At 37.6% G+C, this 24,067-nt stretch overlaps 1 protein-coding gene across 1 annotated transcript; it reads left to right on the top strand.

Annotated features, from left to right (window-relative positions):
- The first annotated feature begins 25 nt into the window (after positions 1-25).
- LOC134848708 (WD repeat domain phosphoinositide-interacting protein 3-like) lies at positions 26-24,067 on the top strand. The gene is made up of 5 exons (XM_063866226.1): positions 26-219; positions 2,965-3,091; positions 18,777-18,882; positions 22,624-22,836; positions 23,429-24,067. Exons 1-5 carry the CDS (start codon positions 30-32, stop codon positions 23,858-23,860), a joined length of 1,068 nt encoding a protein of 355 aa, XP_063722296.1. The 5' UTR covers positions 26-29; the 3' UTR covers positions 23,861-24,067.

Raw genomic sequence — 24,067 nt, 5'->3', positions numbered from 1 at the left:
CGACAAATCAAGTTGACCTTTCAGAAGTGATGAGCGGGGATACATGCTCAATCATGTCCCTGCGGTTCAACCAAGACGGAGGGTGTTTTGTCTGTGCCACATCCAACGGCTTCCTTATTTTCAACACAGACCCTCTTAGGGAGAAGCAAAGAATATTCTGGAAGGATGGGGGCGTGGGTTGTGCTGAGATGTTGTTTAGATGCAGTCACTTAGCTCTGGGTAAGAAGAACGAGGAAGTTGTGAAGAAAGAGAAACCTCCAAAGTTTGGAAATATGCCTGCCTTGAACATATTTTTAAGGGCCAGGAACTAAGTGAATTGAAACATCTATTCAAGCGTTCGTGGTTTATCCGGCATGGCCATGACTCTTTCTTCTTTGAGATGTGAATTTCAAGCAAGCGATTTTTTTTTATTAATTAGCCCCCGGTCCTACCGACTGAAAGTGTTTTTCAAAAATTAGAATTGAGTTTCTTTGATGAGCTGCTCAGTGGCCGCTCGGTAAATAATAAAACTTATTTAATACTGGTGTTTCTTTTTCTAGATTTTTTTCTTAATTAATTTCTTTTATGTTCGAAAAAAGGCCACTCGGTAAAATTAAAAGCGTATTCAATGCTCGTGGTTGTGTTGCTTGACTGTTTTTCTCTTAATCAATTTTTTCCAACAAACTTTTTTTGCCTTAGTTATTTCTGTCGGAATTACTTTTCGCGAGCTTGCAATGCTAGGCTTGCGTTGTATCGCCTCTATGCTGGAGTTTGAAAAAAAAATGGGCAAGTTTTCTAAAGCGAGCTTTTTTTCCTAACTTTTAAAACTAAGATAATATTTCGTCTTGAACATGTCTTCTTGATATGGTGTCGATTTTACTGAAAAGTCAAAAGAATGTAACAAATAATGAATTAGTTTTTGAATGAACTTTTGGGTGTTATAGTAGCATAGGTGGTATCTTAAGGAAACTTTAACTTTAAACTTTGATTCATATCCAATCGGAAGTCAGACGTTAATTCGTGCATGTAGTGAAGAGGAACGCACATGCATATACAGCAATAAGTCTTATTTGTTTAGAGTTTTTAGACTTACTTTTTGTGAGTAAGGCGCACAGATCTTAGCACTAGGGTGGTGAGTTCGGAGGCCTGAACGGCTATGGCAAAATGAATGAAAACAGCCTCACCAGGATAGCCATACAGTAAGTAGGGACCCAAGCGATCAGTAAAAGCAGCGTTGCTTCTGTGAATCGGTTTTTCTGAGGATAATCTCCCACTGTTGCAAATCAATGGGTTGTTGCAGTTTTGACACCTTTGTTTTTGTCAATGTTTTATGAGTCACCTGCTTTTGAAGTGTCAATAAGCAAAGTGAAGACACTTTTTAGAGCGTTTTTTTGTTTTTTTTCGGACAAAGTTTTATCATTTTTCACGCTTAACTATGATTTTTATTGCGATTTGATTTTGGATTTTCTTAGTTCAAATCAAATTTATTAGCTAAAAGGAAGGCAAATCACGTTTTCCAATAATGAAAGTTCAATTAGCACGAAAACGTGGCCGGATTTAAGTTTAGAAAGTTGAGTTTTAGAACTTTAATCCCGGAAGATTTCTCAGCGGATTAAGGAAAAGTTACCTATTGATCTAGGTTATTCTAAGTTTTATAACTTGATCGCCCAAAACTTTTAGTGGCTTTTTAAGAGTCGATGAACGTAGATCAGACTCTTATATAGGCCCCGATGATTTTTTATAGGTCCCGATGATGAGGAAATTGCATATTGATTCCGGTTTCAAAAGGTTTTGAAAAGTAATATTTCGTTTTCTTTGTTCATTGACGCTCTCAAGTGTCTGTTGGCTGTTGTTCATGAAATACAGATTTATACCAGCGTAGAAATAGTTAGCGGCCACATGGTAAACAATGTTGGAGATTTCAATCCCCTTTCCCAGCTTTCAGCGTTTTCCGGGCTTTTCTGTTAGCGCAGCAAAAATTGATCTTTTTTCTATATTTAAGACATTGTAATGAACCGGGGTGGTGGGGTTGTGTTGGTTTTCAAGTAGTAAGTAAAGTGTACCAACTTTTTTCCTGTATGTAGAAGTTTGCACTTAGTGTAAGGCAGTCTGCAGAATTTATGATTTTTTTGAATTCGCGCTTGTTTCGGTCGGTTCATTTTCTGTTCTTTTATCGCTTTGTTTTTTTTACTCTAGAATTTTTTTTAGATGTGACAGAATTCTAAATTTAAATGGTCAACTTACCTCCTTTACAAATCTCTCACACTTTTTGGTAATTTTTCCTATTTTAAATATTATTTAAGTTTAAATTATCCGGACAAAATCAGTTAATCCGGACAAAACAAATTAAACTTCAAAAAATGGTTCAAAACAGTAAAAAATTTATATAAAAAAATTGATATTTGTATTGTAAAAGTGACCATTTTTGGCTTTTAAACTAAAATAATTTTATACAAATTTTAGAAGATTATACCCTCCTTGAACAATGTCGGACTAAATAGGCTTCTTTGATATAATTTTGTCAGCAATCGATGCAATATTTTTGGTGTAATTTTTTGATTGACTACAAAAGCCAAAAATGACCGGTTTTGGGAGTAAAAATAATCCGGGTAAAACAAATTAAACTTCAAAAAAATGGTTCAAAACATTAAAAAATTGTTAGAACAAAAAATTGATGTTTTTTATAGTAAAAGTGGCCATTATGGCTTATAAACTAAAATAATTTTATACAAATTTTAGAAGATTATACCCTCCTTGAATATTGTCTTACTAAATAAGAGGCTTCTTTGATATAATTTTGTCAGCAATCGATGCAATATTTTGTCCGAATAAGTTAAATCAGCTCTGTATTTTCTGGTAAGTTAAGTTTCAATAAAAAATGTAACATTTTGTCGATTTAATTTAATGGAATAAATAAGAGATCACGCTTTGCCTACTGACTTTGAAGGCCAAAAGTTTTTCACAAAACAGTTGGATTTTTTTTAGTGGGTGGAGGTGTTCCTGCTCGCTACCCTGTTAACAAGGTTGTCATCTGGAACGGGGCAACTCAGTCGGAGCTGTTCGAAATGCAGTTCGAGAGTTTGGTGAAGAATGTGCGGCTACGAAAAGACAGGTAAGTACAACGAAACCTCAAAATGAAATGGAGTCCAATGTGTTTCTATCGTAGTTTAGACTCTTATATAGGTCGTGATGATTTTTTTCAAGGCTCAAATTTACTTTTTCGCGGTTTGAGTTCTGATTTTTTATGTGAATTCATTTCCTCTGTTAAAAGGATCGCAATATCCACTATCATTGAACAGCAAAAGTGTGAAGGTCATGAAAAACGTGATAGGCTGGCAGTTTTAAAATTGGAATTTGAAAATCGGATTTCCCAGCGAAATAAAAAATATAATTTTGTCAGCAATCGATGCAATATTTTGGTGTAATTTTTTGATTGACTAAAAAAGTCAAAAGTAATCGTTTTTGGGGAAAAGTTTTGGGCCCGAATTTTGCAAAATAAAGTGCACCACATTAAATCGCCAATTTGATGTGAAGTGATTGCAGTTTGCTTTCTGCAGTGTCTTCGGTTGTCCAATGGACCGTTATCGATTGGGTAGATGGCTTGAACTGTACACTTAATTGCTAATTTCTTCATCATATTCGTTCTAACTGATGTAGGATTTGTGTCCATATCACCTTCCTTGTAAGACAGCTGAATTGATTCTACTGATTTACAGCATCAGAAACAAATCTTCACTCCTCTCCTGAATTGACGTGATTGCAGTTTGCTTTCTCCAGTCTCTTCGGTTGGTCCAATGGGCCTGTATTGATTGGGATGGTTGCGTGAACTGAACACTTAAATGCTAATTTGTTATTCAATTTTGTTCTAACCGTTGTAGGATTCGTGTCATTACCGCGTTCCTTGTAAGCCACAGTTGAATTGATTCGGCTGATTCACAGCATCATAAACCAGTCTTCACTACTCTACTGATTTGATGCGATTGCAGTTTGCCTACTACACTCACTTCGGCTGCTTCAAGTGGCCTGTATCGGTTGGGGTGGTGGTGTGAACGGAACACTTAAATGCTAATTTGTTATTCAATTTTGTTGTAACCGATGTAGGATTCTTGTCATTACCACGTTCCTTGTAAGTTACAGGTGAATTGATTCGACTGATTTACAGCATCAGAAACAAATCTTCACTCCTCTCCTGAGTTGACGTGATTGCAGTTTGCTTTCTCCAGTCTCTTCGGTTGGTCCAATGGGCCTGTATTGATTGGGATGATTGCGTGAACTGAACACTCAAATGCTAATTTGTTATTCAATTTTGTTCTAACCGATGTAGGATTCGCGTCATTACCACGTTCCTTGTACGCTACAGTTGAATTGATTCGACTGATTTATAGCATCAGAAACCAATCTTCACTCCTCTCCTAAGTTGACGTGATATCAGTTTCCTTCCTCCAGTCTCTTCGGTTGGTCTAATGGACCGCTATCGATTGGGATGCTGGCGTGAACTAAACACTTGAAATGCTCATTTGTTGATCAATTTTGTTCAAACTGATGTTGGTTTCGTTTCATTACCTCTTTTTTTGTCAGCTACATTTGAATTGGTTCGACCGATTTACTGCATCAGAAACCATTCTTCACTCCTATCCTTATTTGATGTAATTGCAGTTTGCTTTCTCCCTTGTCTTTGATTGGTCCAAGGGACCTGTATCGGTCGGGATGATTGAGTGAACTTAACACTTAAATGCTAATTTGTTGTTCAATTTTGTTTTAATTAATGTAGGATTCGTGTCATTACCGCGTTCCTTGTAAGCCACAGTTGAATTGATTCAGCTGATTCACAGCATCATAAACCAGTCTTCACTACTTTACTGAGTTGATGTGATTGCAGTTTGCCTACTACACTCACTTTGGTTGTTTCAAGTGGCCTGTATCGGTTGGGGTGGTGGTGTGAACGGAACACTTAAATGCTAATTTGTTATTCAATTTTGTTGTAACCGATGTAGGATTCTTGTCATTACCACGTTCCTTGTAAGTTACAGGTGAATTGATTCGACTGATTTACAGCATCAGAAACAAATCTTCACTCCTCTCCTGAGTTGACGTGATTGCAGTTTGCTTTCTCCAGTCTCTTCGGTTGGTCCAATGGGCCTGTATTGATTGGGATGATTGCGTGAACTGAACACTCAAATGCTAATTTGTTATTCAATTTTGTTCTAACCGATGTAGGATTCGCGTCATTACCACGTTCCTTGTACGCTACAGTTGAATTGATTCGACTGATTTATAGCATCAGAAACCAATCTTCACTCCTCTCCTAAGTTGACGTGATATCAGTTTCCTTCCTCCAGTCTCTTCGGTTGGTCTAATGGACCGCTATCGATTGGGATGCTGGCGTGAACTAAACACTTGAAATGCTCATTTGTTGATCAATTTTGTTCAAACTGATGTTGGTTTCGTTTCATTACCTCTTTTTTTGTCAGCTACATTTGAATTGGTTCGACCGATTTACTGCATCAGAAACCATTCTTCACTCCTATCCTTATTTGATGTAATTGCAGTTTGCTTTCTCCCTTGTCTTTGATTGGTCCAAGGGACCTGTATCGGTCGGGATGATTGAGTGAACTTAACACTTAAATGCTAATTTGTTGTTCAATTTTGTTTTAATTAATGTAGGATTCGTGTCATTACCGCGTTCCTTGTAAGCCACAGTTGAATTGATTCAGCTGATTCACAGCATCATAAACCAGTCTTCACTACTTTACTGAGTTGATGTGATTGCAGTTTGCCTACTACACTCACTTTGGTTGTTTCAAGTGGCCTGTATCGGTTGGGGTGGTGGTGTGAACGGAACACTTAAATGCTAATTTGTTATTCAATTTTGTTGTAACCGATGTAGGATTCTTGTCATTACCACGTTCCTTGTAAGTTACAGGTGAATTGATTCGACTGATTTACAGCATCAGAAACAAATCTTCACTCCTCTCCTGAGTTGACGTGATTGCAGTTTGCTTTCTCCAGTCTCTTCGGTTGGTCCAATGGGCCTGTATTGATTGGGATGATTGCGTGAACTGAACACTCAAATGCTAATTTGTTATTCAATTTTGTTCTAACCGATGTAGGATTCGCGTCATTACCACGTTCCTTGTACGCTACAGTTGAATTGATTCGACTGATTTATAGCATCAGAAACCAATCTTCACTCCTCTCCTAAGTTGACGTGATATCAGTTTCCTTCCTCCAGTCTCTTCGGTTGGTCTAATGGACCGCTATCGATTGGGATGCTGGCGTGAACTAAACACTTGAAATGCTCATTTGTTGATCAATTTTGTTCAAACTGATGTTGGTTTCGTTTCATTACCTCTTTTTTTGTCAGCTACATTTGAATTGGTTCGACCGATTTACTGCATCAGAAACCATTCTTCACTCCTATCCTTATTTGATGTAATTGCAGTTTGCTTTCTCCCTTGTCTTTGATTGGTCCAAGGGACCTGTATCGGTCGGGATGATTGAGTGAACTTAACCCTTAAATGCTAATTTGTTGTTCAATTTTGTTTTAATTAATGTAGGATTCGTGTCATTACCGCGTTCCTTGTAAGCCACAGTTGAATTGATTCAGCTGATTCACAGCATCATAAACCAGTCTTCACTACTTTACTGAGTTGATGTGATTGCAGTTTGCCTACTACACTCACTTTGGTTGTTTCAAGTGGCCTGTATCGGTTGGGGTGGTGGTGTGAACTGAACACTTAAATGCTAATTCGTTATTCAATTTTGTTGTAACCGATGTAGGATTCTTGTCATTACCACGTTCCTTGTAAGTTACAGGTGAATTGATTCGACTGATTCACAGTATCAGAAACCATTCTTCACTCATCTCCTGAGTTGACGTGATTGCAGTTTGCTTTCTCCGGTCTCTTGGGTTGTTCCAATAGACTTGTATCGATTGGGATGATTGCGTGAACTGAACACTTAAAATGCTAATTTGTTATTCAATTTTGTTCTAACCGTTGTAGGATTTGTGTCATTACCGCGTTCCTTGTAAGCCACAGTTGAATTGATTCGGCTGATTCACAGCATCATAAACCAGTCTTCACTACTCTACTGATTTGATGCGATTGCAGTTTGCCTACTACACTCACTTCGGTTGCTTCAAGTGGCCTGTATCGGTTGGGGTGGTGGTGTGAACTGAACACTTAAATGCTAATTTGTTATTCAATTTTGTTCTAACCGATGTAGGGTTCGCGTCATTACCACGTTCCTTGTACGCTACAGTTGAATTGATTCGACTGATTTATAGCATCAGAAACCAATCTTCACTCCTCTCCTAAGTTGACGTGATATCAGTTTCCTTCCTCCAGTCTCTTCGGTTGGTCCAATGGACCGCTATAGATTGGGATGCTGGCGTGAACTAAACACTTGAAATGCTCATTTGTTGATCAATTTTGTTCAAACTCATGTTGGTTTCGTTTCATTACCTCTTTTTTTGTCAGCTACATTTGAATTGGTTCGACCGATTTACTGCATCAGAAACCATTCTTCACTCCTATCCTTCTTTGATGTAATTGCAGTTTGCTTTCTCCCTTGTCTTTGATTGGTCCAAGGGACCTGTATCGGTCGGGATGATTGAGTGAACTTAACACTTAAATGCTAATTTGTTGTTCAATTTTGTTTTAATTAATGTAGGATTCGTGACATTACCGCGTTCCTTGTAAGCCACAGTTGAATTGATTCAGCTGATTCACAGCATCATAAACCAGTCTTCACTCTTTTACTGAGTTGATGTGATTGCAGTTTGCCTACTACACTCACTTTGGTTGTTTCAAGTGGCCTGTATCGGTTGGGGTGGTGGTGTGAACTGAACACTTAAATGTTAATTTGTTATTCAATTTTGTTGTAATCGATGTAGGATTCTTGTCATTACCACGTTCCTTGTAAGTTACAGGTGAATTGATTCGACTGATTTACAGTATCAGAAACCATTCTTCACTCATCTCCTGAGTTGACGTGATTGCAGTTTGCTTTCTCCGGTCTCTTGGGTTGTTCCAATAGACTTGTATCGATTGGGATGATTGCGTGAACTGAACACTTAAAATGCTAATTTGTTATTCAATTTTGTTCTAACCGTTTCAGGATTCGTGTCATTACCGAGTTCCTTGTAAGCCACAGTTGAATTGATTCGGCTGATTCACAGCATCATAAACCAGTCTTCACTACTCTACTGATTTGATGCGATTGCAGTTTGCCTACTACACTCACTTCGGTTGCTTCAAGTGGCCTGTATCGGTTGGGGTGGTGGTGTGAACTGAACACTTAAATGCTAATTTGTTATTCAATTTTGTTCTAACCGATGTAGGATTCTTGTCATTACCACGTTCCTTGTAAGTTACATTTGAATTGGTTCGACCGATTTACTGCGCAGAAACCAATCTTCACGCCTATTCTTAGTTGATGTGATGTCAGTTTGCTTTCTCCCTTGTCTTTGATTGATCCAAGGGACCTGTATCGGTCGGGATGATTGAGTGAACTCAACGCCTAAATAATAATTTGTTATTCAATTGTGTTTTAATTATTTTAGGATTCGTGTCATTGCCGCGTTCCTTCTTAGCCACAGCAGAATTGATTCGACTGATTTACAGCATCATAAACCAGTAGTCACTCCTATCCTGAGTTGACGTGATTGCAGTTTGCTTTTTCTAGTCTCTTCGGTTGGTCAACTGGACCGGTATCGATCGGGATGATTGCATGAACTGAACACTTGAATGCTAAGTTGTTATTCAATTTTGCTCTAACCGATGTAGGATTCGTGTCATTACCACGTTCCGTGTAAGCTACAGTTGAATTGATTCGACTGATTTACAGCATCAGAAACCAATCTTCACTCCTATCCTGAGTTGACTTGATATCAGTTTGCTTTCTCCGGTCTCTTGGGTTGTTCCAATAGACTTGTATCGATTGGGATGATTGCGTGAACTGAACACTTAAAATGCTAATTTGTTATTCAATTTTGTTCTAACCGTTTCAGGATTCGTGTCATTACCGAGTTCCTTGTAAGCCACAGTTGAATTGATTCGGCTGATTCACAGCATCATAAACCAGTCTTCACTACTCTACTGATTTGATGCGATTGCAGTTTGCCTACTACACTCACTTCGGTTGCTTCAAGTGGCCTGTATCGGTTGGGGTGGTGGTGTGAACTGAACACTTAAATGCTAATTTGTTATTCAATTTTGTTCTAACCGATGTAGGATTCTTGTCATTACCACGTTCCTTGTAAGTTACATTTGAATTGGTTCGACCGATTTACTGCGCAGAAACCAATCTTCACGCCTATTCTTAGTTGATGTGATGTCAGTTTGCTTTCTCCCTTGTCTTTGATTGATCCAAGGGACCTGTATCGGTCGGGATGATTGAGTGAACTCAACGCCTAAATAATAATTTGTTATTCAATTGTGTTTTAATTATTTTAGGATTCGTGTCATTGCCGCGTTCCTTCTTAGCCACAGCAGAATTGATTCGACTGATTTACAGCATCATAAACCAGTAGTCACTCCTATCCTGAGTTGACGTGATTGCAGTTTGCTTTTTCTAGTCTCTTCGTTTGGTCAACTGGACCGGTATCGATCGGGATGATTGCGTGAACTGAACACTTGAATGCTAAGTTGTTATTCAATTTTGTTCTAACCGATGTAGGATTCGTGTCATTACCACGTTCCGTGTAAGCTACAGTTGAATTGATTCGACTGATTTACAGCATCAGAAACCAATCTTCACTCCTATCCTGAGTTGACTTGATATCAGTTTCCTTCCTCCAGTCTCTTCGGTTGGTCCAACGGACCGCTATCGATTGGGATGCTGGCGTGATCTGAACACTTGAAATGCTCATTTGTTGATCAACTTTGTTCAAACTGATGTTGGTTTCGTTTCATTACCTCTTTTTTGTCAGCTACATTTAAATTGGGTCGACCGATTTACTGCATCAGCAACCATTCTTCACTCCTATCCTTATTTGATGTAATTGCAGTTTACTTTCTCCCTTGTCTTTGATTGGTCCAAGGGACCTGTATCGGTCGGGATGATTGAGTGAACTCAACACTTAAATGCTAATTTGTTATTCAATTTTGTTTTAATTAATGTAGGATTCGTGTCATTACCGCGTTCCTTATAAGCTACAGTTGAATTGATTCGACTGATTTACAGCATCATAAACCAGTCTTCGCTACTCTACTGAGTTGATGTGATTGCAGTTTGCCTACTCCACTCACTTCGGTTGTTCCAATAGACTTGTATCGATTAGGATGGTTGCATGAACTGAACACTTGAATGCTAGTTTGTTAATCAACTTTGTTCAAACTGATGTGGGTTTTGTTTCATTACTTCTTTTTGTCAGCTACATTTGAATTGTTTCGACAGATTTACTGCAAAACCAATCTTCACTCCTATCCTTAGTTGATGTGATGTCAGTTTGCGTTCTCCATTGTCTTTGATTGATCCAAGGGACCTGTATCGGTCGGGATGATTGAGTGAACTCAACACCTAAATACTAATTTGTTATTCAATTTTGTTTTAATTATTGTAGGATTCGTGTCATTACCGCGTTCCTTCTTGGCCACAGTTGAATTGATTCGACTGATTTACAGCATCATAAACCAGTCTTCACTCCCATCCTGAGTTGACGTGATTGCAATTTGCTTTTTCTAGTCTCTTCGGTTGGTCCAATGGACCGGTATCGATTGGGATGATTGCGTGAACTGAACACTTAAATGCTAAGTTTTTATTCAATTTTGTTCTAACCGATGTAGGATTCGTGTTATTACCACGTTCCTTGTAAGCCACAGTTGAATTGGTTGGACTGATTTACAGCATCATAAACCAATCTTCACTCCTATCCTGAGTTGACTTGATATCAGTTTGCTTTTTCTATTCTCTTCGGTTGGTCAACTGGACCGGTATCGATCGGGATGATTGCGTGAACTGAACACTTGAATGCTAAGTTGTTATTCAATTTTGTTCTAACCGATGTAGGATTCGTGTCATTACCACGTTCCGTGTAAGCTACAGTTGAATTGATTCGACTGATTTACAGCATCAGAAACCAATCTTCACTCCTATCCTGAGTTGACTTGATATCAGTTTCCTTCCTCCAGTCTCTTCGGTTGGTCCAATGGACCGCTATCGATTGGGATGCTGGCGTGATCTGAACACTTGAAATGCTCATTTGTTGATCAACTTTGTTCAAACTGATGTTGGTTTCGTTTCATTACCTCTTTTTTGTCAGCTACATTTAAATTGGGTCGACCGATTTACTGCATCAGCAACCATTCTTCACTCCTATCCTTATTTGATGTAATTGCAGTTTACTTTCTCCCTTGTCTTTGATTGGTCCAAGGGACCTGTATCGGTCGGGATGATTGAGTGAACTCAACACTTAAATGCTAATTTGTTATTCAATTTTGTTTTAATTATTGTAGGATTCGTGTCATTACCACGTTCCGTGTAAGCTACAGTTGAATTGATTCGACTGATTTACAGCATCAGAAACCAATCTTCACTCCTATCCTGAGTTCACTTGATATCAGTTTCCTTCCTCCAGTCTCTTCGGTTGGTCCAATGGACCGCTATCGATTGGGATGCTGGCGTGATCTGATCACTTGAAATGCTCATTTGTTGATCAACTTTGTTCAAACTGATGATGGTTTCGTTTCATTACCTCTTTTTTGTCAGCTACATTTAAATTGGGTCGACCGATTTACTGCATCAGCAACCAATCTTCACTCCTATCCTTAGGTGATGTGATGTCAGTTTGCGTTCTCCATTGTCTTTGATTGATCCAAGGGACCTGTATCGGTCGGGATGATTGAGTGAACTCAACACCTAAATACTAATTTGTTATTCAATTTTGTTTTAATTATTGTAGGATTCGTGTCATTACCGCGTTCCTTCTTGGCCACAGTTGAATTGATTCGACTGATTTACAGCATCATAAACCAGTCTTCACTCCCATCCTGTGTTGACGTGATTGCAATTTGCTTTTTCTAGTCTCTTCGGTTGGTCCAATGGACCGGTATCGATTGGGATGATTGCGTGAACTGAACACTTAAATGCTAAGTTTTTATTCAATTTTGTTCTAACCGATGTAGGATTCGTGTTATTACCACGTTCCTTGTAAGCCACAGTTGAATTGGTTGGACTGATTTACAGCATCATAAACCAATCTTCACTCCTATCCTGAGTTGACTTGATATCAGTTTGCTTTTTCTATTCTCTTCGGTTGGTCAACTGGACCGGTATCGATCGGGATGATTGCGTGAACTGAACACTTGAATGCTAAGTTGTTATTCAATTTTGTTCTAACCGATGTAGGATTCGTGTCATTACCACGTTCCGTGTAAGCTACAGTTGAATTGATTCGACTGATTTACAGCATCAGAAACCAATCTTCACTCCTATCCTGAGTTGACTTGATATCAGTTTCCTTCCTCCAGTCTCTTCGGTTGGTCCAATGGACCGCTATCGATTGGGATGCTGGCGTGATCTGAACACTTGAAATGCTCATTTGTTGATCAACTTTGTTCAAACTGATGTTGGTTTCGTTTCATTACCTCTTTTTTGTCAGCTACATTTAAATTGGGTCGACCGATTTACTGCATCAGCAACCATTCTTCACTCCTATCCTTATTTGATGTAATTGCAGTTTACTTTCTCCCTTGTCTTTGATTGGTCCAAGGGACCTGTATCGGTCGGGATGATTGAGTGAACTCAACACTTAAATGCTAATTTGTTATTCAATTTTGTTTTAATTAATGTAGGATTCGTGTCATTACCGCGTTCCTTATAAGCTACAGTTGAATTGATTCGACTGATTTACAGCATCATAAACCAGTCTTCGCTACTCTACTGAGTTGATGTGATTGCAGTTTGCCTACTCCACTCACTTCGGTTGTTCCAATAGACTTGTATCGATTAGGATGGTTGCATGAACTGAACACTTGAATGCTAGTTTGTTAATCAACTTTGTTCAAACTGATGTGGGTTTTGTTTCATTACTTCTTTTTGTCAGCTACATTTGAATTGTTTCGACAGATTTACTGCAAAACCAATCTTCACTCCTATCCTTAGTTGATGTGATGTCAGTTTGCGTTCTCCATTGTCTTTGATTGATCCAAGGGACCTGTATCGGTCGGGATGATTGAGTGAACTCAACACCTAAATACTAATTTGTTATTCAATTTTGTTTTAATTATTGTAGGATTCGTGTCATTACCAGGTTCCGTGTAAGCTACAGTTGAATTGATTCGACTGATTTACAGCATCAGAAACCAATCTTCACTCCTATCCTGAGTTCACTTGATATCCGTTTCCTTCCTCCAGTCTCTTCGGTTGGTCCAATGGACCGCTATCGATTGGGATGCTGGCGTGATCTGATCACTTGAAATGCTCATTTGTTGATCAACTTTGTTCAAACTGATGTTGGTTTCGTTTCATTACCTCTTTTTTGTCAGCTACATTTAAATTGGGTCGACCGATTTACTGCATCAGCAACCAATCTTCACTCCTATCCTTAGTTGATGTGATGTCAGTTTGCGTTCTCCATTGTCTTTGATTGATCCAAGGGACCTGTATCGGTCGGGATGATTGAGTGAACTCAACACCTAAATACTAATTTGTTATTCAATTTTGTTTTAATTATTGTAGGATTCGTGTCATTACCGCGTTCCTTCTTGGCCACAGTTGAATTGATTCGACTGATTTACAGCATCATAAACCAGTCTTCACTCCCATCCTGAGTTGACGTGATTGCAATTTGCTTTTTCTAGTCTCTTCGGTTGGTCCAATGGACCGGTATCGATTGGGATGATTGCGTGAACTGAACACTTAAATGCTAAGTTTTTATTCAATTTTGTTCTAACCGATGTAGGATTCGTGTTATTACCACGTTCCTTGTAAGCCACAGTTGAATTGGTTGGACTGATTTACAGCATCATAAACCAATCTTCACTCCTATCCTGAGTTGACTTGATATCAGTTTGCTTTTTCTATTCTCTTCGGTTGGTCAACTGGACCGGTATCGATCGGGATGATTGCGTGAACTGAACACTTGAATGCTAAGTTGTTATTCAATTTTGTTCTAACCGATGTAGGATTCGTGTCATTACCACGTTCCGTGTAAGCTACAGTTGAATTGATTCGACTGATTTACAGCATCAGAAACCAATCTTCACTCCTATCCTGAGTTGACTTGATATCAGTTTCCTTCCTCCAGTCTCTTCGGTTGGTCCAATGGACCGCTATCGATTGGGATGCTGGCGTGATCTGAACACTTGAAATGCTCATTTGTTGATCAACTTTGTTCAAACTGATGTTGGTTTCGTTTCATTACCTCTTTTTTGTCAGCTACATTTAAATTGGGTCGACCGATTTACTGCATCAGCAACCATTCTTCACTCCTATCCTTATTTGATGTAATTGCAGTTTACTTTCTCCCTTGTCTTTGATTGGTCCAAGGGACCTGTATCGGTCGGGATGATTGAGTGAACTCAACACTTAAATGCTAATTTGTTATTCAATTTTGTTTTAATTAATGTAGGATTCGTGTCATTACCGCGTTCCTTATAAGCTACAGTTGAATTGATTCGACTGATTTACAGCATCATAAACCAGTCTTCGCTACTCTACTGAGTTGATGTGATTGCAGTTTGCCTACTCCACTCACTTCGGTTGTTCCAATAGACTTGTATCGATTAGGATGGTTGCATGAACTGAACACTTGAATGCTAGTTTGTTAATCAACTTTGTTCAAACTGATGTGGGTTTTGTTTCATTACTTCTTTTTGTCAGCTACATTTGAATTGTTTCGACAGATTTACTGCAAAACCAATCTTCACTCCTATCCTTAGTTGATGTGATGTCAGTTTGCGTTCTCCATTGTCTTTGATTGATCCAAGGGACCTGTATCGGTCGGGATGATTGAGTGAACTCAACACCTAAATACTAATTTGTTATTCAATTTTGTTTTAATTATTGTAGGATTCGTGTCATTACCGCGTTCCTTCTTGGCCACAGTTGAATTGATTCGACTGATTTACAGCATCATAAACCAGTCTTCACTCCCATCCTGAGTTGACGTGATTGCAATTTGTTTTTTCTAGTCTCTTCGGTTGGTCCAATGGACCGGTATCGATTGGGATGATTGCGTGAACTGAACACTTAAATGCTAAGTTTTTATTCAATTTTGTTCTAACCGATGTAGGATTCGTGTTATTACCACGTTCCTTGTAAGCCACAGTTGAATTGGTTCGACTGATTTACAGCATCATAAACCAGTCTTCACTACTCTACTGAGTTGATGTGATTGCAGTTTGCCTACTCCACTCACTTCGGTTGTTCCAATAGACTTGTATCGAGTAGGATGGTTGCGTGAACTGAACACTTGAATGCTAGTTTGTTAATCAACTTTGTTCAAGCTGATGTGGGTTTTGTTTCATTACTTCTTTTTTGTCAGCTACATTTGAATTGGTTCGACCGATTTACTGCACAGAAACCAATCTTCACTCCTATCCTTAGTTGATGTGATGTCAGTTTGCTTTCTCCCTTGTCTTTGATTGATCCAAGTGACCTGTATTGGTCGGGTTGATTGAGTGAACTCAACACCTAAATACTAATTTGTTATTCAATTTTGTTTTAATTTTTGTAGGATTCGTGTCATTACCGCGTTCCTTGTTAGCCACAGTTGAATTGATTCGACTGATTTACAGCATCATAAAGCAGTCTTAACTCCCATCCTGAGTTGACGTGATTGCAGTTTGCTTTTTCCAGTCTCTTCGGTTGGTCCAATGGACCTGTATCGATTGGGATGATTGCGTGAACTGAACATTAAATTTCTATTTAGTTATTCAATTTTGTTCTAATTGATGTAAGATTCTTGTCATTGCCACTTTCCTTGTAAGCTACAGTTGAATTGATTCGACTGATTTACAGCATCAGAAACCAATCTTCACGCCTCTCCTGAGTTGACCTGATTGCAAGTTGCTTTCTGCCGGCTCTTCGGTTGGTCCAATGGACTTTTATCGATTGGGATGATTGCGTGAACTGAACATTTGAATGCTAATTTGCTATTCAATTTTGTTCTAACTGATATAGCATTCTTGTCGTTACCATCTTCCTTGTAAGCTACAGTCGATTTTTTGAATGATTAAGAGAGTCAGAAGCCAATCTTCACTCTTCTGCTGAGCCGTTGTGATTACAGTTTGCTTGCTACATCTTCATCGAATCCTTGTTTGTCAATCAGTTTTTTTTTTCGACTGATAAAGGCTTTGTGTCACTGCCACATTCCTTATAAGCTACAGTTGAATTGATTTGACTAATTTACAGCGTCAGAAACCAATGTTCATTCCTCTCCTGGGTTGATCTGATTGCAGTTTGCTTTCTCCAGTCTCTGTGGTTGGTTCAATGGACCTGTATCGATTGGGATGATTGCGTGAACTGAACATTTAATTGCGAATTTGTTATTCAATTTTGTTCTAATTGATGTAAGATTCTTGTCATTGCCACTTTCCTTGTAAGCTACAGTTGAATTGATTCGATCGATTTACAGCATCAGAAACCATTCGTCACTCCTCTCCTAAGTTGACATGATTGCAGTTTGCTTTCTCCCTTGTCTTTGATTGGTCCAAGGGAACTGTATCGGTCGGGATGATTGAGTGAACTCAACATTTAAATGCTAATTTGCTATTCAATTTTGTTTTAATTAATGTAGAATTGGTGTCATTACCGCGTTCCGTGTAAGCCACAGTTGAATTAATTCGGCTGATTTACAGCATCATAAACCAGTCTTCACTACTCTACTGAGTTGATGTGATTGCAGTTTGCCTACTCCACTCACTTCGGTTGTTTCAAGTGACCTGTATCGGTTGGGGTGGGGGCTTTGTTTCAAGTGGCCTGTATCGGTTGGGGTGCTGGCGTGAACTGAACACTTAAATGCTAATTTGTTATTCAATTTTGTTCTAACCGATGTAGGATTCTTGTCATTACCACGTTCCTTATAAGCTACAGTTGAATTGATTCGACTGATTTACAGCATCAGAAACCATTCTTCGCTCATCTTCTGAAATGACGTGATTGTAGTTTGCTTTCTCCGGTCTCATCGGTTGTTCGAATAGACTTGTATCGATTGGGTTGGTTGCGTGAACTGAACACTTGATTGCTAGTTTGTTAATCAACTTTGTTTAAACTGATGTGGGTTTCGTTTCATTACTTCTTTTTTTGTCAGCTACATTTGAATTGGTTCGACCAATTTACTGCACAGAAAGCAATCTTCACTCCTATCCTAATTTGATGTGATGTCAGTTTGCTTTCTCCCTTGTCTTTGATTGGTCCAACGGACCTGTATCGGTCGGGATGATTGAGTGGACTCAACACCTAAATACTAATTGTTATTCAATTTTGTTTTGATTATTGTAGGATTTGTGTCATTACCGCGTTCCTTCTGAGCCAGAGTTGAATTGATTCGACTGATTTACAGAATCATAAACCAGTCTTCATTCCTATACTGAGTTGACGTGATTGCAGTTTGCTTTTTCCAGTCTCTTCGGTTGGTCCAATGGACTTGTATCGATTGGGATGATTGAGTGAACTGAACATTTGAATGCTAATTTGCTTTTCAATTTTGTTCTAACTGATATAGCATTCTTGTCGTTACCATCTTCCTTGTAAGCTCGAGTCGATTTTTTTTTGAATGATTTAGAGTCAGAAACCAATCTTCACTCTTCTGCTGAGCCGTTGTGATTACAGTTTGCTTGCTAAAGTTTCATCGAACCCTTGTTTGTCAATCAGTTTTTCTCGGACTGATAAAGGCTTTGTGTCACTGCCACGGTTCTTATAAGCTACAATTGAACTGATTTGTCTGATTTTCAGCGTCAGAAACCAATCTTCATTCCTCTCCTGAGTTGACGTGATTGTAGTTTGCTTTCTCCACTTTCTTTGGTTGGTTCAATGGACCTGTATCGATTGGGATGATTGCGTGAACTGAACATTTAAATGCTAATTTGTTCTTCAAATTTGTTCTAATTGATGTAGGATTCGTGTAATTGCCACTTTCCTTGTAAGCTACAGTTGAATTGATTCGACCGATTTACAGCGTCAGAAACCATACTTCATTCCTCTCCTGAGTTGACGTGATTGTAGTTTGCTTTCTCCAGTCTTTTTGGTTGGTTCAATGGATCTGTATCGATTGGGATGATTGCGTGAACTGAACACTTTAATGCTAATTTGTTAAGCAACTTTGTTCAAACTGATGTGGGTTTCGTTTCGTTACCTTTTTTGTCAGCTGCATTTGAATTGGTTCGACCGATTTACTGCATCAGAAACCAATCTTCACTCCTATCCTTAGTTGTGATAGCAGTTTGCTTTCTCCCTTGTCCTTGATTGGTCCAAGGGATGATCGAGTGAACTCAACACTTAAATGCTAATTTGTTATTCAATTTTGTTTTAATTAATGTAAGATTCGTGTCATTCCCGCGTTCCTTGTAAGCCACAGTTGAATAGACAGCATCATAAACTAGTCTTCACTACTCTACTGAGTTGATGTGATTGCAGTTTGCCTACTCCAATCGCTTCGGTTGTTCCAATGGACTTGTTTCGATGGGATGGTTGCGTAAACCGAACACTTAGATGCTAATTTGTTTTTTTATTCGCTGATTGCTAAAGGTTTCTTAAGACTGCTTTTTCTGATTTTTAAAATCTCATTTTGGAAGAGTCACATTTGCTTTACCGCTAAACAAACATGTTAATAGTTCCTTTTTCTTCTACAGGATAGTTGTGGTGCTGGAAACTTTGATCAAAGTCTACACCTTCGATCTCAACCCGCTCGAACAGGAGAGGTTTGAGTCATGTCTCAACCCGCACGGACTCTGTGCTGTAAGTAATTGCTAGCTCCTTGTATATACGACGTCGATATCATAATAAAATATTTTAAAAAACTTTATTTGACTACTGCCCAAAGTTAGCCCTCAGAACAAAAAGATGGGAATTTTTTTTTAAAATAGCACATTAAACCACTTGTCGTAATTTTGATATGGAAAAGATACCAGCAAACGTTTCTTCACTGCCGAAAAAAAAAGGCCGGATATATCTGTTTTTCAGACTAATTTTCAGAAATGCTGAGAATGGTGGTCAAGTAACAAAATTGGTTCAAGTATTTGCTTTTGGTTGTACGATCAGCTTTACTTGTAGCATTCTTTTTGGTGCAGATAAATTAGCTCATTAAATGTTGCACATTTTGTTTAATTTTTTTTGTTTTTCGATATTTGATTTTTGAAATTTTTTTTCTCATTAGATGAAACCATTATTTTTTTAAATTAGCCTTTTCATTTGAAACAAAAAGACCGAGCAAGCCTGAAGTCCTATCAAATCAGAATAATATCAACAAAAAATTTCCGGTATTTTTGTTTATTACACAAGCAAACTTGTGTGATAGTATGAACTCTTTTTTTCCAACCTAAGTTGCAAATATTAGAGTTCATTTTGATCAATAACCAGCTATTAAGTACAGCCAATGTTAACGATGTTAACACAGACTATTTTGTTACAATTAGCACTTTAGCTTCAAGTTATCATTAATCTGTACCGTAGAGGTAGGAAAGGAGACCAGCAGCAAAATAAGAGGGTTCGAATCTTGGCAGGGTCAGATATTTTTAATGAAATTTTTCGTATACTAGTTAAAATGCTCTATAAATTGAGGCATGTTAGTCGGTAAGTTTCTTTTTTTTTCAAATTGACTGGTAGACTAATAATTGGCGTGCGTCACTTATGAAATTTCGTAGACTCAAAGTTTTACCCATTCAGTTTTTCCCAGTAGCGTCATCGGTCATTTTTTTGCCGGTGTATGCGAAGTGCAACTTCGTCTCTGTGCTAAAATTTCTAGCCGATTTTGTTGTTTTACTGTGTCAACTTGAGTTGCTGTCTGCTTATTTTCCTGTTACACGTGTTGTATTTCTTAGTTTTATGTAGTTTCAATGCGTTAAAACAGTAACGAAATAACTTTTTATTCCTTTTTAACGGTTTTTTTTGTCATTTTGAAAACTTTCTATTTTTTTCACGCCCAATGATACGTTTAAAACGACACAAATTTCTTAACTTTTATATCAATAGTAGTTCAATTGCATTGTTGTGTGTTCTAAGCCAGCGTCTTTGTCTTGTTTTTTTTACTTCTTTATTTGATTCAATTTTTTTTAGAGCAATGTTTTTTTGAACAAGGAAAATATAGGATTTTGAATTGAATTGTAATTGTTTTGAAAATTATCAATTTCAATAGTTTCATGTTTTTAGAAACTTTTTGAGGTGTTTTGTTTGCTTAGTCTTAATTGGTTTGGTTCTTGTGTCTTATCTGGCAAAATGTCTGAATTCGTTTTTTTTCAGCAGTGCGCTGTTTACAAATAGTTTCACCGCGTGTCTTCTGCTTAGCAGGCAGGTTTAAATTATCAGTTTGAGTCAAACTGATATTTTTGCTAGTTTAATTTTCAAAAAATTTACTAAATTTTCCTATCTGATTTTAATTTTTTTTCTTGACATTTATTTTCCATCGCAAGTGGTGCGAAGCTCTGCTTCGCCTCTGTGTTGCACTTTAAAGAGCTGGTTCTGCCGTGTTCTCGCTAGTATTTGTGAAGCACAGCTTTGCTTCTGTGTGGAAAACAGAAACAAACTCATTATTTCCAATGACGTAGAGCGCTTTGAGTTCCGGTAAATCTATAACAATTTGTCTAACAGAATCTGGGAATCATTCATCACTAAGCTGATAACCAAATCGAGCTCCAATCGTACTTGCGCTCATCTCGAGCAAATGTAACACACATTCTTGGGGCGACAAAGATCACCGATTCGAGCGCGGTTAGTGCTTGTTTATTCTCTGAAATTGTTCTACCTTCGAAAATTGTCTTCATCGGTGCAGCAAATGTCTGCTTATGTTTTTTTTGGCTTAGTTATAACAGAGTCTAACGTAGTATTTTTAAGAAACAAGCAATCTTCATTATACTTATTCAAGAATTAAGGTTTTATATTTTGGTAAAATTTCAGTAAATTATTTTCAAATAAGTTTTTTCCAATATTTCTTGTAAATCCGATTTTTCAGTGAATGATTTCCAATAATTTTGAATTAGAACTTTATTTTTTTTCGGTTTTTCTCTTAGTCGCATGGCAGCAATGAATGCAGCCGTGTGCGTTAATAATTCAGAATTTCTTGAAACAAAATCTAGGTTTTCTATTTTTTTCACAAATATTTCCTTTGCCAGAGTTCACTTTCGAAATGAGCCTAAGAGAATAAATTGTTGTTCTTTAAAATTGCTTTAAATCAAATTTTTGAAACTTTGCATCATGTTATTGAAGAGTCATGTTTTTTTTTTACTATGAACGCTTGCTTATATTTTTCTTCCAAGTTTGCAATTTCATTTGCCTCTCTGTGAATCAAGTATTTTAGTGTCATTAAGCGACGTGCGTGCCCTTTGTTTAGATTTTATGTTTTCAGTGTTTTTTTTTACTTAAGGAAACTAATTAATTTGTTCACGCTGAATTTTTTCATGCCTTCTCTTTTTTGACTTTTACTTCACTTCAAACTCATTTGCTAAAAGAAAGGCAAATTGCGTTCTCCAATTCCAAAAGGCGTGAACCAACATGGACTTCTAGCTTCCGAAGTGAATTTTAATTGTACGCGAATTATCAATGGACCTAGTTTTCTCATCACAAAAACGTCAAGCAATAAAATTTCTTGATATGGAAAGTGTTATGATAATTTTTTTTCTGCTCATTCGTGTTTATTGACTCGTTTCTAACTGTCTGTTGGCTATGTTTAAAAGTCCATGAACGTAGTTCAGACGCTTATCTAGGTCGCGATGATTTTTTTCGTTTTATTTTCAGGAAAATTTTTAAATTTGTTCAGGTTCAAATTTACTCTTTCGCCGTTTGAATTTTGGTTTCTTTGTGAATTCAGTTCATTTCTTTTGTTAAAAGGAAGGCAAACTCGCTATCAAACAGAAAAAGTGTAAAGGTCACGAAAAATAGATCGAATTCTAGTTGCGAAAGTGGAATTTAATTTTCAGATTTCCCAGCGGAATAAAAATTTAACTCAATAATCCAGTTTTCTCAAATTGGGTTAATTTTATCTAAATAGTGGTACTCATTACTGTTCTTGAAACTGAAAGAGCTATAAAGCCATCTTTTTTTATTTCGAAATTCCAAAGTCGAAGTTTTTCAAATAAAGGCTATCTTTTCTAATTTATTTGCAGAATCGTATTTGATTTTAAAAAACTTTTTAAAGAAGCGCTAAATTAAGCTGTCAAAACAACTTTTCCTGGAGTTTAACTGAGTTTTTACTACTTAAGTAAATAAGAATTCAAACTGGTTTTTCTCGACACTGGGAAAACTTTTTGAAAAATTTCAAGTGCTGTTTAAATCAGGACTGAAGAGGCTATAATATGATGTATCATTCGAACTGTTCCGATGGTTGATTGTGGTAGCTGATTTTGCGTTGAAAATAAAACACAAAAAAAACTAAAGCACAACCGAAGAAAAATTCTTTCCCATTTTCAATGCTCGGAACAAAAACTTGATTGTTTCCTTGAGTTTATTGACGCCGACCTATCTGTTTGTCATTTTTCCCATATGCAGGTGTGCGCAGTTGAGGCCAACCCCATCATCGCCTACCCTGGACCGAAAGTGGGTCAGCTGGCCATAGCCTCCCTAGGCAGTGGAATGCCAGCAGAGTACATATGTGCTCATGAGAGCAGCCTATGCTCCATTGCCCTCAGCAAAAAAGGAGACCTAGTGGCCACCGCCTCCGAAAAGGGAACCCTCATCAGGGTGTTCAACACACACTATAAGGCAAAAAACACTCAAATATAAGGAGCTTTTCAATTTGATTTATAGTTTAGATTGGGAGATAATGATTAAGTACCAATTAATTAACAGTTTTTTGCGGGTATAATTGCTTAGAATAAATTAGAGACTGTCTAAGTATACTTCTTTTTGCTTGATTTCAGTCGCTCATTTCATCCCATAGTTGTTGCGAATTTTGGTATGTGAGTTATTATGCGCTGAACTGAACGTACCTCTAAAATTGAGTGGGGAGAAATATGTGAGAGTGGAATCGTGACTCATTCAAAGGGCAACCATCTATTTTACTGATGACCCGTCGAGAAATTGATTTAATTTTCTCATGTCTTATAAAAACTTACTTTGTCAACCAAAAGCAATCAACCGCAGGCAATTTTTTAAATGACAGCAATATTGAAAGCATTCATGTATTGCTCAGAAAAGCTCTTAAGAATTCTTTTTTGGGATGTTTTAGAAAACAAAGTTTTTCCGTGGCATCTGATTTTTTGATGATTTTGATAATATTGGCAATTAAATGTGAATACCCTTGCAGGTGTTTTAAATAAATTTAGTTAGGAAGTTTAAGTGTTCATATTTATAGGCGCAAGTTGAAGAATTTCGAAGAGGTACCCAACCTGCTCTTATTTATTCAATAAACTTCAACCAGCCCGGAAACTTAGTCTGTGTGTCTAGTGACAGAGGAACGTTGCATATTTTCAACCTGAAAAACTCGACGCCCAACAACAACTCAGGAGGACGCTACGGGCGATCTGGAAGCATATCAAAACGACTGGGCCAAGCCAAAACGAGTAGTGGTAAAATAGAGCTGAAGTGCGGAGGCTTGCCTGTTTACTGTGAGTTCAGCACCCTTGATGACAAGTCTATAATAGCTATTTCTCTCGCAGGTGACTACAACAAATTCATCGCCAACGACACTGAGGGATCCCTTAGCTGGACGAGAGACTTCTCTGAAAATGTTTTGTCTCCTCGAGATGTTTTTACATCATTTCCACACGTGCCTACAGTGGGCTAAAAAGCTGAACTTGAATAAATAGACTTCAAATTAATTTCTATTGTGCTGTAATGTTGTGCTTTAGGCGATTGATATTCAGAATTATTTTTGTATTTTCAATTTTATAAGGTTAAGTTGAAATAAAAATTATGTTATATCTCGAAAATCAACTAAATTAGATAGTGATTTTGATTTTTTTAATAGAGAATTTAATGATTTTTAGTGGAA

The sequence above is a fragment of the Symsagittifera roscoffensis genome, chromosome 1, assembly GCF_963678635.1.
Source record: "Symsagittifera roscoffensis chromosome 1, txSymRosc1.1, whole genome shotgun sequence".
NCBI classification, from domain to species: domain Eukaryota; kingdom Metazoa; phylum Xenacoelomorpha; order Acoela; family Convolutidae; genus Symsagittifera; species Symsagittifera roscoffensis.
The sequence above is the reverse complement of the archived record's forward strand: the minus strand, read 5'-3'. Positions and strand labels throughout refer to the sequence as shown.